General features: G+C 42.8%; 1 protein-coding gene and 1 long non-coding RNA gene across 6 annotated transcripts in view; both read left to right on the plus strand.

Moving 5' to 3' along the window:
- Nucleotides 1-15,541, plus strand: part of LOC119371657 (uncharacterized) — a 131,618-nt gene extending 116,077 nt beyond the window's left edge. The window contains exons 1-6 of one of the 5 annotated variants that reach the window (XM_037642102.2): nt 7,489-7,616; nt 10,400-10,457; nt 11,126-11,147; nt 12,946-13,099; nt 13,502-13,781; nt 15,201-15,541. In XM_037642102.2, the coding sequence (XP_037498030.1) occupies nt 10,419-10,457; nt 11,126-11,147; nt 12,946-13,099; nt 13,502-13,781; nt 15,201-15,419 (714 nt within the window). In that variant the 5' untranslated portion in view covers nt 7,489-7,616; nt 10,400-10,418 and the 3' untranslated portion in view covers nt 15,420-15,541. Of the gene's footprint in view, nt 1-7,488; nt 7,617-10,399; nt 10,458-11,125; nt 11,148-11,376; nt 11,436-12,945; nt 13,100-13,501; nt 13,782-15,200 lie in introns of those variants that run through there. The other 4 variants (XM_049419755.1, XM_049419754.1, XR_007417752.1 and 1 more) reach the window with 4 other exon arrangements.
- On the plus strand, nt 1,202-4,513 carry LOC119371659 (uncharacterized). Its single transcript, XR_005179269.1, has 2 exons — nt 1,202-1,436; nt 4,151-4,513. It is a non-coding gene; the product is annotated as an uncharacterized LOC119371659 (long non-coding RNA).
- Nucleotides 15,542-19,631: the final 4,090 nt, after the last annotated feature.

The following is a 19,631-nucleotide window of genomic DNA, read 5'->3' on the forward strand; positions in this document are numbered from 1 at the left end:
GACGAAGACAGGCGCTGTCTTTCAACAGATCTTTATTTGTGTGAACAAAAGGCACTAAAAGGGGCTAAAGTTGCAATTGTCGCCAGTTTCCTCACGATTGTTCTGTAGGTATTTCCCGCACTGTTTGTTTGCACTTTCTCCTAATGTCGGTGCAAGGATACTTGTAACGCTTTCTCCTTTGGTGAGCGCGTGGTCATGATCTGTAAAATATACATTTGCATATTCTGAATATTTTGTGTAGTCGTGATAAGAAAAGGTATTCCAGTTTAACTTTTGTGCTTATCAAGTTCTCTATGGTGAAGGGCGGTGGCAATGGCACCCATCACCCGCTTCAGCGTTCTACCGCTCGGTTCACCGCCCAGCGCTTTCGATAGATCTCCCACCGCTCTGTCTGACCCCTTCGAAATGCTCCCAGAGAACCAATAAGCAGCTATGTGCGCGCAACGTTATTGAGGAGTGCCTCCTGGTTACGCAAAAAGGAGTCCGAATAGGTGGCCTTGTGGTTTCTCAGATTGCTAACTCCAGTGCCAGCGCCAGAACACAAGCGCCCTTGCCTCCGTGTTGTATGCGCGTCATAGCTGCCAGAATTGCGCGATCGGAAATGAAATGTGTGCAGAAAATGAAAACTTGACAAACTTAACATTTTAAGCGTATTATCTGCCCCCCTCCCCTCCCGCTCTCACTCCTCAAAACGTTCGCGCTTAGAATTTCTGAGAAAACAATGAAGTATATAATATATATATATACATATATATATATATATATATTATAATATATATATGAGGAAGAAGTGTCCTTGGATCCAGTCGAATCAATGCTTTGCGAAGTATAGGACGTGCAACACGAAAACTTTTTATTAATCCGACGTTTCAGCCGGGGACCGGCCTTCATCAGGGAACCAATGGTTCCTGATGAAGGGAACTCATCAGGTTCCCTGATGAAGGCCGTCCCCGGCTGAAACGTCGGATTAATAAAAAGTTTTCGTGTTCACGTCCTCTACTTCGCAAAGCATATATATATATACATATATATATATATATTATTATATATATATATATATATATATATATATATATATGTTCGACTGTATTGCATCCGTGGTGGCTGTAAGAAAGCACGATATAAAGCTTGATTACATTTATGATTGTTTTATGCAGGCACCCTGTGAAAGCCAAAGTAGTGTCGACCAGTTATACCATTGCCAGGGTACATCCTCATTAAAACCAAGAGAAGGGCATTGCCAGGGGTCTTTCCACTGGAATATAAAACGTGGCATCGACAGCCCCTTCTCCATCAAGATGGAGGAACAGGTTCCCGTACTGTACAGGGGACTACGGCGGCGACAAGTCAAGTTGGAGATGAATGGCCTCACTACAGAGACATTCGATGAAAGGTGGAGAAGGCTCGCAGCACCAATGCGTCGCAAGTTAGTTAAGGTAGGTGAGTCGTTTGAAGTTCCACGTGAAAGATCACATAAACACTCGAATGGCAATGGCATAGTGGGTGCTTCTTGACTTGACAAAAATTATGACTTATGGCGAGTATTGACCATAAAACTATTGTCACTTAGCGCAAAACGACGCCAAAAAGAAGGGAAGAGAAGTGATGTGAGCGCTCAGTTTCGACTAATTTATTGCAACATGGTACACAGACAATATAACTGTTTTCCTGCGCAAAGTGCCATACAACATACTTTCACGCATGACATAATCGTCACCCCACTTTCTAAAAAGTCGAAATTTCGCCGCATGGGCGGAGCAATGAATGCGATAGCAGCACATGAGAATGTCACACGAAGAACGGCAAGCAGCTCGACACTTGCAGCGCGCTGCTCAAACACGAAGAACACAGGATGTGAACGAACTAACCGCTGTCGCAGTTCTTACTTGCTTGTGTTCTAGCAGCGTGCTGAAAGTGTCGCCATGCACAACCAACTAGCCCCTACTTTGGCTCTTCTAGCTAGCAGCTCTCTCCTTTCGTAAACGCGGCCGCTGCAGCGAGTGAAGTGACCTTCATGTACTGTGTAGCTTCAGCGCAAGGTTTACGGTGAAAGCATAAGACGTATGTGCAAACCGCCCCCCATAAGTTCACGCGCATGGGCGACCACGCCCTCTTGGGCAAAGTACAGGTGGTACAGGTAGGAGGCGCACCTATCGCAACTCTGGCGAAAAACGAGCGGGGCGACGACCTTTAACGCGCGCCCTTCTCGGCATCTCACTGGTGATGAAGATAACACACTGAAGCGTCTCTGACCACTGCGTACCGCAAGTGGTAAGTGGTGTATATAAATTGCTCGCCGTTAGTATGCTGAAGGACGTATGCTCCGTGGCAGATTCGACGAACGCGGCTAGCTGCGGAGTGTATGGTCGCAGGTTCGGTCGCAGGTTCGCCTTTCGCGCTCTCCGGAAAATATTTCTTCTGAATTACTTTTATTTGTGAGGTTTATATAGACATACGCATACATATCTGCAACATGATGACAATGGCGACGCCGACGGCGAAAACCCGCCGACACTGTCGATATAATTGCTATCGCAATAAAAAACACTGTTAGCATGGAAGGGGGAAAGAGATGTGTCGCTGATACATGATCCCTCAGTTTCCTAATACGGAATGCTGGCAGCGCAACCAGTCTTCGCACTGGTCCCCTCTTTTTATGTACAATAAAGAGAGCATCACATTTCCACTTGATTTCGCCATGTACTGCTACGTTTCGCTAGTCTTATACACTGTATTGATGAACTTCCAACATGTCCCAGTCTGACAACCTGGATTTGCGTTCATTCTTATAAGGAGGTGTTTTGCTTAGTTTCTAATGGTTTTTTTAGCGACAGATTTATGTTCTGTTAGTGTGATTGCACTGCTTCGAACAATAAGCCTACAAAATACGGCATGAAAGTGCTGTGTTTGACAGAATCGATGTACTCGGAACATCTAAGACAAAGGAGATATCAAAGCTACAGCGTTAAAGAACTTGTTATGCAGAAATTCCGGCCTCGTTAGCTGTGAGTGAAAGATCGGCATTGTCCGTGAACAAAAACTCGAAGTAGATGAAAATAAATAAATTAATAATAAAAACCTTCTCTTCGAGGGGGCTAGAACCCATGACTTTTGCGAGGCAAGCAGGTGTTCTACGACAGAGCCATGCAGTGCTTGAAACTGCTTCGGGAAAAAAAAAACCCTATACCAATGTCTTGTAGTGTGAGGAGTCTCTTTAACTCGTGCAATACTGCGCAGGAAAAGGGCAGAATTGCACCATCCGCCAAAACATGTTGATTCTGCAGTGACTGTATGGTTTTGAGGCGTGCTAATAACAAAGTTCGAAGGTATAGTTAATCTTTATCAGCAACAGCATCGACAAAGTGTGCAACTGCGCGGGCACGTGTGTTGCGCTACAGATCCGTAGTGAGTACTTCGCCAATCCGGAAAAAGAAGGATTATGACGTAGTGGCGACTTAGCCACTGTACTCGAAGTAGGCATTCTTGATAGTTTGAAACGGCCAATGCGGCATCGTTTGGGTGTCACCGACAAGCGAAGCAGGCTAGCGACTGAGAAGGCGATGCGAACGGGGTCCAATTAAGCTATCGCGTCCTACTCTTGAAGGCGAAGCTCAAGCGTCCGTAACTTTTTTTTTTTAACAAAGTGGTTGGTATTGGTCCTTGATGTCAAGTAGTCAACGAAAGCTTGCATTTTCCCGCCTTTTTCCTCTACTTTTCACTTGTATATTCCATTAGGAAGACATTTGTAGAATATTTTTGGGACACAAAAATACTGGTAATGGCCATCTAATAATAATAATATCTGGGCTTTAACGTCCCAAAACCACGAAATGATCATCAGAGACGCCGTAGTGGAGGGCTCCGGAAATTTCGACCACCTGGGATTCTTTAACGTGCACCTAAATCTAAGTACACGGGCCTCAAACACTTTCGCCTCCATCGAAAATGCAGCCGCTGCGGCCGGGATTCGATCCCGCGACCTTTTTGGTCAGCAGTCGAGCGCCATAACCACTAGACCACCGTGGCGGGGCTGATGGCCATCTACACTTGAGCACTGCGTACTAAGGACTACAGTTCTTTACTATAAGCTTAACAATTAACTTCATTCAAGAAATATTGTCATTGTAACATTGTGCGTATTTTGTTCTAGGCTTGCGATTTCAAGGCGGAAATTGAATTCGATGGATACTTCGTCTACATGCTTACTCACCCTGAAGAAGGCAATTTCAGATGGGTACTTGTTAGTATTAGTCAACTTCAAGACACGTCGAAAGGGCTTCAGCCAAGTGGGACGAAGCTGACGTGCGTCGCAAAAGGCGTGTATGTGGAGAGATTATCTTGCTTCCGTCAGAGTAAGAAGATAATGTCAAGGTAAACATAAAACTTGGGCACGCTCATATTCAAATACAAATGCTGAGTTCCTTTGAGTAAAGACCTAGTGATACATATGTACATTTGACTCTATTTTAAACATGACTGCACCTATACGAAATAAAGGCTTTTACAACTCATTCGCAGTAGTTTAATAGTCAACAATTGCGCCGCACTTAACTAGTTCTTTGGCGCTTGGGTCCCACAGCACAAATTAAAAACTGTCATTTTTAGTCTTTTATGGATAAGTTCAAGTTATCCAGTTTTCCTTGCTGTTCTTAATACTGTTGTTGTGGGTGCGTCTCATATCTTTATTTCTGGGACGTAACCAGTGTAGCGGCATGAACTTTCGCTTTTCATAGGTAATAAAAATGAAGAAGACCACGGTTATTGCTAGCGCATTCACAATGCAATAATATGTAACTAAATTGGGAAGAGCAAATGAAACTGTAAATAGCTTTTTACTGAGTTTCTGATCTCTTGCTAGTCATAAGTGTATTCCCTACCATGGTACTATGCGAAGAAAATCAAGAAGAGAGAGAAAGTATCTGGAGAAAAGGGGCTAAAGAAAGAAAACACGAAGAAGCAGAATTAGATCCCACACAAAAACAAACTTTTTGTGAATGTACCAGCTGTATTTTTGAAAAATTCACACTAATTTCAATTCTAGCTGCGCTTTACAAATAAGAGCACCATGAGTGACAAGTTTGCACAGTTAAGGCTAGAAATAGAAACTTCGTACGTTCGTTTCACATTTATGTCAAACTTCTGCTAACATATAACTCGTCTGGACTTCGCGTCCGGGTCGTTGATATTATACATGACAAAACGTAGCAAAGATAACTCTGAGAAGCAGCCTGCCGATCCTACGTGACCAAGCTGTAGATCGTGTGACGGACGATGTTTAGAGGGAGGTTGCTGAAACCCAGCATGTGGTTAGTCTGCAAGATTTCGCGAATTGCTGCGCATCGCCTTTTCAACGTACATTCAACAGCCTCGTACAACGTGAAATTATTCTTCCTACAAAGAAATCACTAACGTTTCTATACCTTAGACATTTTAGTCAGTGACCATACGTCGCAAGACGTTTTGCGTGCTAAACTACAACGTACTACAATGCCCATCTTTCTACCTAACAAGATTTTGCGGGCTGCACGATTACACAGCTCGTAATATCTTCGACGTACCCCTGCCCCGTGTTCGCCAGTAACTCCGTCCCCATAAGTAATCATTTTCAGAACTTTGTAGACTCTTGGCGTTTGCGAGGTGTCACATGAGTAGATCAACATGAAAGTTTGCAAAACCATACAGTGACAGTGATACCAAGTCATCGTGAAATCAAATGTACGACCTTTCTTAATAAAGGGCGAAACGTTCTCTTTCTGTCAGATCCGAAATCTGCTTTTTTATACTATTTATATCGGGCGTTTCCACAGTGTTCTGTTTTCTCCTCTCCTTAGGAAGAAACGTTGAATTTCTTGTTGTAGTTGTCTAATAAAAAAAAGGTCCCTGAAGTGATTCCTCACTGCCACACTTTTTCGAACCATTTGATCTGTTATTTCAACCTTGTGGCTAAATTGAAATGTTATGCCTTTGGTCTCTGAAGTGCTTTTTTGTTATATTGTAGCCTTTCTTCTGTCAAATTATCAGAAACTATTCAAATGGATATATGTCTGTTACTGCTTTATTCCATATATTTATTACGTTCGAGTAAACCTGTTGTGTCATTCGGCTCTCATAACATAACTAAGTTTTCCACTGCAAAGACTCTGAAGCTCTAAGGTACGTATCTGACACGCCTGCCTTTAATTGGTGGTTTCCAGAGGCACGTATTAAGAAATTCGACAGCATTTCTTCGCCTGACACAACGAATTTTTAAGTGTCTCTCAAGCGTGAAAGGAATCATTTCTCGTTATAGGTTCAGTACGCGTGAAATTAGAGAATTATTTCTCTTTGAAGAATCGAACCAGGCACTGACGAGGGGTGACTGTGTCTCTTCGGTTCCGAACTTAGGTTCAGTTCAGTTCAGTTTTATTTCCTTAAAGGCCCCCACTCAGGGGGTGTTACATAAGGGGTGGGATTACAAATAAATGACAAACAGCGAAGATTCAATTAACATTGCAAATAAGACAAACGGTGAAGTGTCAATTAACTTAGCAGATGATCAGAGGCGCGTTCCTGGAAGGTAGATGATGAGGCAATGGTGACAATGTCATAGGGCAGGCCGTTCCAGTCTGAAGCTGCTCGGAGGAATAATGAAGCAGAAAACGTAGTGGTGCGGGATGGCGGGCGGGCAACTTGAAGTGGATGACTAAAGGTGTGACTAAAGAAGCGGCGTACAGATAGTTTGATTGCACTCGCCTACTTCTCTACGTGTGACTGACCGACGTGTCTTCACGATCTGGTGCATATGCCAATAGAGACAACTGCTGTAATATAGCGTTCCGAAAGACGAAATGGAAACTGTAATTAATTAACAGAGGCTGACACTAGAGAAAGCATTGACTGTGATAGAGACAGGATACATCGACATCTCCATGTCGCGTCAAGCAAATAGTTGGGCTAGAGAATTCGTTAAATAGGCATTGATATTAATGCTCATTGTAACAGACGTAAACCTACAATAAAGGCGGAGGTATGAAGATATTAACCTTACTTGATGTATAGTGCATTCTAAGCGTTTAGTTATGTATCGCGCTTTAGTATTCATCATTGCCTTATTTCTTTAAGTGTCAGGACAAACGATACAATCGAAGTTCAAAAGAAAAAGTAAGGAACAAGATCCCGTGAGTTCAGCGGGGCAGGTGTGAATACTCTCAAATTAGCACAGGTAATTAGAGTGAGGTAAGTGCTCCCTAATTGTTCAGTCAATGTACAAGACGTTTTGACCATTGTTTCGAAAAGGCAAATTGAAACTATTTTCCTTCGTTTTTTTTCCTATGTTTAAAATACCAAGATAAAGTGAATAAACTAAAAGTTTTATATGCATTGTTTGATAAGATCACGTGCCCATATTATTGAGCATGGATCATAAATGTCGCATAGGCATTGCATATATTTAAAATATGCATACCTAGTGGTCTGCATACTTCTTGACTCGCCGAAGTTCAGTGAGAAGTCCAGGAAAACTTCGCTCTAAAGCTTTCTTTTCAGCCATGCTAAACCGGCGATAAACCCTCGGTGGTCGCAACTCAAGGAACAACATAGAAGCTCGAGGACAACCACAGCAAGGCCTTCAATTAAAAGTGAGATATGCTTGAACGTTATTATACAGGAAAATAATGGTGTAGATTGAAGAAACTAATGGCGTCCCGTATGAATGCTCCTAAACTCAAACGAAATATGGAATACTGCAATTCGCACCTTTCGGCTAGACTTGGACGTTACGCACAGAACGGACAGTCCATGATCCGTTAGATTTGTAGATTGGGTACCAAGAGAATCGGAACCCGTCGAGGATGCCCGATTTAGTGTACTAAAATTTGTGAAATGAAACTTGCCGGTATATAACGGTGGTGTTACTTGGCGCAGTCTGTACATACTGTACATCGGTTCGACAGGGTTGTATCCCTTTTAGCGACATAAATTATACTTATTAGAAATAAAAAAGGCAGCAGTCAGGGGAAGATGAAAGCATATCATGAAAAACTCGAGAACTGGTGGAGTGCTGGAGCCGACGTTTCGACAAGCCGACTTGTCTTCTTTAAGGCTGCAAATCTCACACAGAGAAATGTATTGTAAAGCGAATGGAAGTTGACTTAATGTGGGAGAAAATTAGTTCTAATGAATTGAGAGAAACACACTAAAACGAATACTTTAAAACGAAAACGAAAGCGACATCTATACTGGGGTTATTCAGGTCCGCGTACTTCCTCGGAGCTTCTCTACCAAATGAAAGCGTTTTGTTAGGCACCGCTGAAAACTACAGTTCTTCAATCTACAACAACGTCGAGGATATGGTGACGACTACTAATATACCTGCAAGTTGAAATGCGATGTCGCTAATTTTCACAAACATTGACTTCCCCGGCGAACACAACAACAACTGGCGCAAAGCCTTGAGTGCAACTATACTCTGATCACGATAGCGACAGTGAGGACAGGAATGGCCGTGTTTGGCGAAATTATGACCACGACAATAATTATGATGATTACGACTGTGACAACTGCAAGGATGGTTCCAATGAGAAAACCGCATAAAGTAGGCAACGCCTCAGGCCAACGAAAGTGCAGACACACTACAGCAAAGGTCGAACTCCTTTATTTTAACCTTTATTTCATTTTATGCAGATCCAGTATGGCAGAAAAGAACATTATTATATATAGAATAAATTATTGCAGATACTATGGAAGATACCGAGACTTGCAAGGGCTCCTCTTAGCTGTATTTCGAAGCAATAAACGTCTTGATCACTGATAGAGATGCCCTTAAACGCGATATAATGCTACTCCATGAGTTATTAAAATTGTCGGTTCTTCCCAGGCATTTCATTTTACGAAACGGACGAGTTATGTGTCTTTAGCAGTATCATTGCCTAATTTTCATCCACATTTAGTGGCTTTCTTAAGAGTTGTTAATGCGATGGTAAAGTTTTCTTGCAGTACAAATTCCGACAAGATATCTCGATTTTTCTGTCATCCAAGCCTTCTTCACATGGAAAGCATGGCATTCTTAGGGTTCGCGAAATGCGAATGGTGTATATGTGCCAGTATGATGGACGTGTCTTAAGATTTGTTTATCTTATATATTTATTTACACATACCACAGCCATTCATAGGGCTTTAGCAGGAGTGGTTGAAATGCAAAAGTTAGAAAGCAGTTATTGCGAGCACTGAGTGGCAATCGCAAAATATTTCTTTATGAAACGACGGGCCGTACCGGGGAGAGTGTTTCAGGATGGAATAGTCCCAGGAAAAAAACTGTGCTTGAAAGTCTTAATTCGAGCGAAGAAGTCCAACAATTTTGCCTAATTACTGCTCACTGTGACTAGGGGCTTTGCACGCGACAGGTATACATTAGACGATGAGTAATGTGGTGTGTGGAGCAGCGAGTGCAAGAGTTTAAGATATTCATTTTGACGACGATTAGAAAGAGGAGTTAGACCAAGCAGATACAAATGAGATGACGGCAAAAAAGTTCTGTCGTAGCGGCGGTATATAATACGAAGGGCCTTTTTCTTAACAGACTCAATTCTGTTAATGTCACCAATTTCATAAGGGTTTCATACGGCAGCTACATGTTAAAGCATTGGTCGTATGATTGTTTTTATATGATAATCTTAGTTTCCATTGGGGCAACACGCCGGGTTCTGCACAGGTAACCAAGTTTTTTTAATGCCTTGTTGCACGTTATTTCAACGTCTCCTAACCAGGAAAAGTTTGAAGTGAAAAGAGGCCTGTTCGCGTTTGCGTGCTCAAGTATATCAGAAGATTCTAAAATAATCTAGGAGGTTCCCAGACATTCGGGCATGGTTTGCGATAGGCAGTGGTTATACATGTGACGAACCGGTTACATAGAAATACAAAAAGGAGCGCGGTGGCAATATCTAGAGATTTTCGACTGCAATGCCTTCGAAATCGGCTAACACGTTTACACGACATCCTAGGTTTGATAGTCACATACAGTTTCATTTCTGTCAATATACACTCTCTGTGCCTTAAAACCGTATGTTTTTGGATCGTTAAAGTTAACCTTTCGTTATCACTCGAGGCATCAAAGTTAAAAAACGAAGCGCAGTTTCTCTTCTTCGTCTGTCATTTAAAAAAGTATCGGTGATTGTGGCAGTTGCCCAGCAAGAAGGAATAACCTTGGATTTTAACCTACTCGAATCCTAAATATCATTGGTATAAATTATGTTTTGATGCTATAGCAATGTGTGGCGTTTGTAAATTTAAGCAAAGCCTAGTTTGTACAACGCCCTTAACGTTTGAAAATGAAACGCACTAGATGTTTTACGCAGAAAGATAAATAAAATCAACGTATCAGTAAATCAACAGCGACGTGATACCCTGCTTTTGTGATTTCTAGATTACATCGTCGCTTTGAGATGAAGTTGGACAACAGTGTTCTGGCTGTCTTGGCATCGGTGAGGTTACATTTCCCCAAATATTTTTCTTGAGCTTTAAATATTCCTCTGGTAGGTGCAGCAATTATATTCGGTCAGCGAAGCTTTCAAATGAGGCGACGGCGTATATTTGTGATCCAAAGTCGAGTGAGATTTCGCCGAACCTGTTGTGCATGCGATGCTCGTTACTCCACAATGTAGATGTATCTGTTGTCAAAACGCAAAAAAGTGCCTAAAAAATAACAAAGCCTCTATTAAAATAGTCCAATTATTGCCGTCAAATAAGTGACATTGGCGCTTCTGTAAGCTGTGATGTCTTGCGGCTGAGAGGTGCAGCAAGATGGTCTTGCATTGCTTCTGTGTGTTTCACATTGCTAGAAACCGTCGTCATATTATTGCTCTTCTGAGCATGATTATCTTTAAGTATGGCGATTGGCTCTTGTACGAAAGCTGCGCAAGGAAGCCAATCATGGCGAAGAGTTTCGTATTCATTTGTAATAACGGTGATGGGAAATGTATGAACTGACGGCGGTGGCAAACGTTGTAAAGAGAGCCCTTTTACCAGTCACCTCTTCTCAACGTAAACAAAGATGGCAGAAATAAGGATATTTGAGGGTGTGATTGACATGTACAACAGTGTTATCGAAAATGCTGTAGATGTTGAATATTTTTCTCTTCTATGTTTGCAGATTATGTCGCTGATGGCAAACGGTACGCAACCGACGTTTTGCTATCTCATAACTATATATTATATGCACGTAAAACACCCGCCTTTGTTGATAATCTAGTTGAGATAACTTGCGTTTTCACTTTCAATCACTCACCAAAAATGGCGATGTTACCAAACAATATTACTTTTCTTACGCTTTATGTTTCGGCTTATAAAATTCGATATTATTGCTTTTATATATTCTTAAAAGAAGTTTCAATAATTTTACAGGATATTTTATTTATGACATGTCCTTAATATCTCGATGGAAATGTTTCTTACATCACAAGGTAAATGTATTCAACATCTAGCACTACACAATTTGCTGACTGGGTGGTATATATGTATCTCTATTGCGTCGTTTTTCCCAGGTCATGACAAAATGCTTTTTTTCTCTGGGTGTTTGATCAATGTGATATTATACCATAAACGCATGTTACCACATGAACATAAGAATTTTCACCTAAGCTACGCACTGTTCCCTGCACCTTCCATTCCTTGTGGCTATGTTTTGCTGAGGGTGTTAGGAACAGCACTTAAAGTAAGACAATTATTACAATCTGCACAGGGATGGCCATGAGAAAACTGCTGTCTGGTGGAATAGGGTCTGAAAGATTTGTGAAATGTTAGTATCGTGGTACAGATGCAGGCATGTCTAATACGGGAGTTGAGCCTGAGAAAACAAATTGATTGCCAAATAACTTTATTTTTCACGATCGAAACTCTGTAGGACCTGTTAGGGTGACAGGCAGCAGAATGTATAGGTTATTGCATCCACGGTACTACGAAGAACATCGTGCTTCAGCCCACACTCTAGAAGGGTGTTCTAGGCAGCTGTGCAGCTGCCTAGAGCACCCTCCACTGCTGCCCACCTTTATGGCAGAAACATTACAAGACACAGACAGTGATACGGCTGTGTTCCGCTCGTATCTCAATACGTCTTTATATTGTTGAGCTCAGCCCACTTAATACTGCAACGTAAAAACAAACCGAGGTGGTGGTGGCCTCAATATTGCACCCAAAAAGAGAGGACCAGTACGTAGACTGGTTGCGCTGCCTTAGAGGATGTCGGCGAGGTTCCCTTGGGTTACCGCTGCCTCCACCGCGTGCTGGATTTTTCAAATCGGTTTTTACGCCCAAACACCACGATATGATTATGAGGGACGCCGTAGTGGAGGGGTGCAAAAATTTCGACCACGTAGGATTGTTTAACATGCACCTAAATCTAAGTACACGGGCCTCAAACATTCTCGCTTCCATGGAAAATGCAGCCGCCGCGGCCAGGATTTGAATCGCATGCTGGATGAGCCGGCGTTCGCCTCTTAATCTTACAAGGGTAGTAGCGTCAGCTTGTTGGCTCCAGCGTGCTTCCGAGCCAACAAGCCGACGCTACTACCCTTGTAAGATTAAGAGATGAGCGTATTAGCTCAATAGATTCCATGAAATTGTGTTGCACAATAAGACTGTAATGTAAACTATCAAATTTCGAAGAGCAAAGCTTTCCTCGTTAGTGCGTAGACCTATGTCTCACACGTGAGGTATTAAGATGAAGTGCTGATTTCTGCGATTTTCGTGCTGCAAACTTCAAGGTCTTTGAAAATATAGGACGTGGTTTGTTAAAACGGATTAGTAACGTCACTTTAGACTCTGGGTTCGGAGATCTGTTATCTCGTCCGGCTACTTCATAACGAAGCGCGACATTGTGTATAGCAGCGTATTTTATTGGAGGTGTCATCTGTACGTCTGAAGAGAGGGAGCCGAACGATGAGGCTAACAGTTGTATTTATGCCCTTTTTTTAGTTGAATGCACTTTCGACACGCATCAGTGGGTGTACCTGGAAAACGTGGCCGCGATGTATATCAAGAAAATGAATGAGACATACAAAGGCCGAGTGGGTTTCTGGGGTCTGACAAAAAGTTTTGTATACTGGAAACATCCCTATCATGACCACAAGTAAGTTGATTTCAATACGTGTTGCCCACTGTGTGCGCTGAAATGTTGATTTCTGCTGAGGTAGTCATTATTATCACACAATATGACACCCATGGTTTGCGGTACATTATATTTTTATGTTTGCCATAAACGCCACGTTTAGCGTCGAGGCGATGCTCTGTAGGGAGGAGGGGCAATGGCACCCGCAAAATCTGCCTGCAAGAAAGAGGCGGACGAAGACGCTGTAATTCTCAATGCCTTTTTTTGTGGCTGTGCTGCGCCGATTCCTTTTGGGACTTGGTTCTTGTAACACCGCCTCGTAAACGTCGGCTTTCTTTAGAACGTAACAATATGTTACACTAATCCGAACTTCTGTATTCGCAAGCCATTGAAGTGATTACGCTGTTGACTTTTCTTCTTCAGACGTCCTGTAGAAGGAACAGTGGACTGGACCGAATATTCGAAATGCAAAGGAAAGCACAATTTGAGAGAAACGGAAACCGACTGCACGGGGCTTTTCACGTGGAAGATTCATAAGGGCATAAGTTGCCCATTTCCTTTGTCCACAACAGCTTTACTTCCAGAAAAGTACAAAGGACTAAGCTTGAGGCTGTTTTCATTTAATGTCAGTGGGCTTACAAAAGTGTCCGACCAGGAGAGGTGGGGCAAGCCGACCTATAGGCCTCATCGAACTTTTTATGAGGCAGGTGAACATCAAGCTCTTTTTAATTCATAGTTGAATACGATTGAGCGTGCTTCTGTGCACTGGAAACCAGATAGCAGCCATCTAACGTTTAATCACTGCACTCTAAGAAAACACGTATATTTAAAGAGACGCGTCAGCTTTCTTTTGGTTCCCATGACTCCCCGTAGAGAGTGTAAGAGTGTTCACGTGTCTCTTTAAAAAGAGTCATATACGTGGCAAGTCAGGGCTCACAAAAATGTCAAAAGGACTCTTTTTTCCCTAGAGTGTATTGTGATGTCACCAGTCAAATACTGAATAAATACAGGAGTACGATTTCTACGAGCCGAAGAATTACTCACTGTGCCACAATCGATTGCGTCAGTTGAAGTGTTTGGCACGCGCCAATGTTGGCGATGCACTATCTGAGCTGCCGGCAGCTTTAAACATAACTTTTTTAAACGCGCCGTTGTTTAACCGGCAATTGAATTGGTCTGTTACCACTTTTGTATAAAGTCGGTCGTTGTCATTAACTGATATTCGACATATTGGGTCTGTTACCAAGATTTATGCCATGTCGCGGCTGACAAGTTTTGCAAAGTAGGAGATCTTTCAGTGTGTTTTTTTTCATATTGTTTGGTCGAGTGTGAAAACTGAAGTTGTGAAGATTTGCGTTTTCGCTAAAAGCGAAATCTGTGATGATTTCATGTTCTAGCGAAACACTGGAATCATTTTACTGAAACACACAAATCATCAGATTTGTGTGTTTTACACAACTCTGATGATATTTTTTGCAAGTCAGGTCTATACTTGATTATGCATGCGTAATATGGGATCCCCACCAGGTATATAACTCTAACACAGGTATCAATCGTCATAGCTACCTTGTTGAACGACACTACACATCCACTCACTGTGATAATAGCAAAAAAAATGTCTACCTCTAAATGCAGATCCAACACTTTGTTCTACTAGTTCTTTCCTGAAACAATAAGAGATTGGAACAATTTAACAGATGACTTAGTAAATATAACAGATAATGTTTTTTTTATGTTGTGAAATTGTTCTTGCATTAACAAATGTACGTACAACGTGTCTTCAAATTGTATTTGATGATCCATACTTACGTTACTTCTGATACTGTCACAGTGATATTTCTATATGTATGTATATATCTCTGCAACGCGTTCCTTTGTTGTGGTTATGTATTTGTTCCCCCCTACGTATTGCATATATGGCGATGTAGGTAATCTCTAAATAAATAAAATAAATAAAAGATAAAATTTGCCACTCTTAGAAAAAGAATGTGCTTATACATGCTAATTCTTAGCTGAAATATATTTTTGGGTTCATTCATTTATCTGGGCTTGCAAGTTTTTGCCGATTTGTCAGACTGTAAAAAGTTTTGAAAGCATTGATTGTTTCCTTTAATGATTGCAGATATGCAAGTTCCGTGTGAAAGTTGAATTTTCTGGCTATTTCGTCTACATGCTGTTGAACCCTAATGAAGGAAATTTTAAGTGGGTTCTCGTTGATATCACCAGTCTTGCAGGCAGCGCCAGAGGCCTTAGAAAAGAAGGCTCGAAGTTGACATACATGGCGCGAGGCCAATATATCGAGCAGATATTTTGCAATGAACGAAATAAAAAAGGGCCGTAAAAGTCAACAAAAGCGAATTTGGAATGTTATACAGGCACACACAGAAGGCGCTGTACCGTTAGTAGCGCTGACACTTCATATTACGGAAAATACCATATAATAAATCTTTACATCCACAAACACTTCCTTGTGAATGTGGAGCCAATAGATAGTGAGCACAGCTGACTTTGAGGTGCCTTCCTTTTAGCGAGATTTAATGTGCACCAGTATTCCTTCAAAGGAGACACCGCACCTATATCCTTGTGTAAATTGCTGTATACCTGCAGAAACGTTGTACTTAATGTCGATAATTTATATAATCACTGACGCCTCTGCCTTTGCGTACTTGTTCCACTTAGTTACCATAACAGCACGTAAACTTTAAAAACGAGCTTCACTTTCTTCACTTCCAAACCTGCCTCACCTACGCTTGAGGTCTCCCTGAATAATAACAACGCCAGATGCAGCTTACCTGCAGGTTCCTGGTCGACTTTCATTTCCTTAAATCTATGCCGCATAATTCAGCGTGACCCAACACGACATAGAGCACATGAGCAACAATGCGAGTAGGTATCTTAGTATATCCCAGCAGGTTGATTCGCTACCGGATAGATTATTCAGGCGTTTTGCAATGAAACAATATGGAAGAAAAGCGCTACCCCAAAAATTTCGTTGCAACGAATATTTGTCTTCAAAAGCTCGGCGTCTATAATAAAAAATTGCTTGTTCAGCTTTTCTCGCCCATTGTGGGTTTGAACTATCCGAAATTTTTAATTTCTGGATGTGCATAAATACACTCGCCCATACACACGCACGAACTAAAGCAGCCATAAAAGGCAGCCATAAAGGGTGGTTGAACCTGTGTCCTTCCCCTCTAAAAAAATTTCTGCCTACGCACCTGATACACAGGTTTTCAACATTACGAAAGAAAAATTTCCCAGATCCCACCATTGTGGGAATCGGTCTCATGCGAAGCGGGCAACCAGTAGTCCTATACTTCATTTTTGGCCTTGAGTCATGCGTGACGAGGTGGATCGATGTGTTTTTGTAAACGGAGGAGTTGTTTACACATCGTGGGCTTAGCAGGCACGCCGACTACATTGATATTTAAATGGAAACTTATAGTCTAAGTGTCAGCACTCACGTCACAGCCCAGACGTCTGTGGTATCGAAACGAAATGCACGCTGCGGTGCGATGATGCGAATATCATACGAACCTTTTGTTAGCGTGTTCTTCCGGGGTAGAGCAATGCTTGAATATAACTTGAGGGATCACAGGAATACAAATTTATTAAACTGCTATAAAAGAAGAGCCAACACTGGCACCACAACTGACGTCAAATCGACCTGACGTCTGTATCATAAGAGTACATATGTAGTGTTTGTTGCTTTGTTGTAAAATTACATAGCCTGCCTTACAATAACAGCTGATGTTGCACTGACATTACGCCTGCATAGCGTCTTCTTTCAAAGCAGTTTCAAGACCTGACGTGGCTCATTGGTAGAGTACAGGGGCGTAGCCAAGGGGGGGGGGGGATTGGGGGGGTTCAACCCCCCCCCGAAATTTTTCAGTTTTGCTTGCGTATATATACACGCACACGTACAAACGCACGCACGAACATACATAAAGTATGGTTGAACCCCCCCGAAAAAAATTTCTGGCTACGCCCTTGGTCAGTCAGAGTACCTGACTGCAACGCAAAATGCTTGGGTCCGATTCCCGTTGGGATCCTAATTTGAGATGCGAAGCAGCTTTTGCGTTGGGCTGTGTCCGTAGTTCCATTGGCGACCGTCCCCCCTAGCATCGGCGTCTGAGCGCGCTCTCGCGCCAACGAGAAGTCTTCTTCCTCTTGTTCTTCGACCGCCTTGATGATGACACGTGCAGAGCACTGTAGGTGCCGGGGCTGCCGTTTGCTGTCCTAGCTTGGCGTAACGCACACAAAACCATGTGGGCTGGCACGCGCTAGCGCGTTCGGGGCCTCTGTAAGGCGCTGGGTAAGATGTTATGGCCTCTCCCCCTTAAACACTCTCAGCAATCATGTGATGGCGTCGGGGAATGAGATTCTGCAGAAACGCGATGAACCCGCGTGGCGCGCTCCAACAAGAGTTCGGGACGAGTAACAGCAACAGCAACTACAATGAATTCATGGTGTGCTCCACTTGCAAGGACGCGTTAACATCGGGCAAGGTGCCCGTGATGAACAGAACTTTAAGTCGACTCATGCGCTGCTTCGCATCCTCATATGGTTCCCTTTAGTGGGAGATTGTGTAATTTTTTTAAAATGCGAAGCATTTCTTAGCGAACCTCTGGCACTTTGAGCGTTTCTATCTACGTATCTATCTATCTATCTATCTATCTATCTATCTAGCCGCCTACGTCTGGGTGCTCTCGTGAACGCCTCCTTAACGTGGTGCACACCAAAACTAGCATGGGAGGGTAAGATGACTTGACTAATATGACTGTGTGGTCATGACATGAATAACGTGAAAATCCTGTCGCGTGCGTCGTCAAACCCTTTCCTCCAGACACGCGTGGCACATACCCGTTTACCACAGGCCGCGGTGTACGGGTATGCGCCACAGGTGATTGACAGTTTATATCTACCCAGTAACGGCGAGAACAGACATTAGTAATTTAAATGCGAGAGCGTTAAGAAAAACCGACATCGGCAGCGTTGCCCCCACGAATGGAAAGAATAAAAATCAGGATCCAAGCAGGAATCGAACCCAAGCATTCTGCGTGGCAATCAGGTATTCTACCACAAAGCCACGCCAGGTCTAAAAACTGGTTTGGAAAAACAGCCTATGCTGGCGTAATGGCGGTGCAACGTCAGTTGTGGTTTTGGTGCTGTGTATCGAATTTTACAAGAAAGCAATAAACATTACATATGTAGTCCTACAATGCAGGCGTCACATCAGATTAACGTCCGCGATTCCAGTGTTGAGTACGCTTTTATAAGTCTAATTAGCGTTACATTTGTATTCAAATGATTCAGTAAGCTATATTGAAGCATTGCTCGACCCCGGAGGAATGCATTAACGAAAGTTACGTATGATATTCACAACATCGCAACATAAAGTTCACTTAGTCCGCCAGAACGACGCAGTTTCCTCTTCATTTCTTACGAGGCTGGGAGATGGCCTCATGCTGACCGAGGATGACGACAGATTGATTGACAGCCGCTTTGTAGACTCGGCTCCGTAGGTCACATACGCCCAGGTAGCCTACGAATACGACAAGCGCCATCAACGGATGTTGGTCTACGTAGCCCTATCCAGACCTACCAGCCTCAATGGTCTAAACGTCACCGACGCGATGGGTGACTTCAGATTCCGACATATCGCCGGCTCTATATACAGACAATTTGTCGACAAAATGACCGAGGCATCCACGATTTCTAACAGCCGTACTAGACCTCGTACTTCACTACACATGGACCCCTCGCCACCGCGATTGCGACCGGATCTGATAACAAGTCATGACCAGCGTCTAGTGCTCACTGATCACAGTGATGATGACCTTGTTCAAAAACTGTTAGGAACGCCTTCCACACATGCACACGGGTTCGTGAAACGTGCGTGCTTTCTCCACGATAACGGACAAGTATTAGCACTACATATCAGCTTACCGCTTCTGGTGTTGGTAATACCCACGTTGCCGTTGGCAGCGTTACCCAACTTCAAACAACTGGTTTATAACACATATGCGGCTCTTCAACATATATTAGTGCGTATACAATTTATACGAATCTTTAGCATCATATCGTAACGTTTCGCTCAGTAAAAAAATTACGCCACAGTCACCTTCCCGCCGCATGCTTCGCATATTATCGACTTCCACGGTATGCGGGATCTGCCGAATTTCTTATTCTTTGAATTTGTCGGGTCAACGTTGCCGATGCCGGTCTTCCTTAACACTCTCGCATTTAAATTACCAATGTCTGTAAGGCCGTTCCTTTGTAGATATAAACCTTCAATCACCTGTGGCGTGTACCCGTACACCGCGGCCCGTGGTAAACGGGTATGTGCCACACGTGTCCAGAGGAAAGGGCTTGACTTCGTACGCGACAGAATTTTCACGTTATTATTGTCATCACAAGTCAGTCATATTCATCAAACACTCTTACCCTCCCATGCGAATTTTGGCCTGCAGTAAGCTAAGGATGCGATCACGAGAGCACCCACATGTAGGCGCACAGATAGATAGATAGATAGATAGATAGATAGATAGAT

Source organism: Rhipicephalus sanguineus, chromosome 10, assembly GCF_013339695.2.
Source record: "Rhipicephalus sanguineus isolate Rsan-2018 chromosome 10, BIME_Rsan_1.4, whole genome shotgun sequence".
In the NCBI taxonomy this organism is placed as follows: Eukaryota; Metazoa; Arthropoda; class Arachnida; order Ixodida; family Ixodidae; genus Rhipicephalus; species Rhipicephalus sanguineus.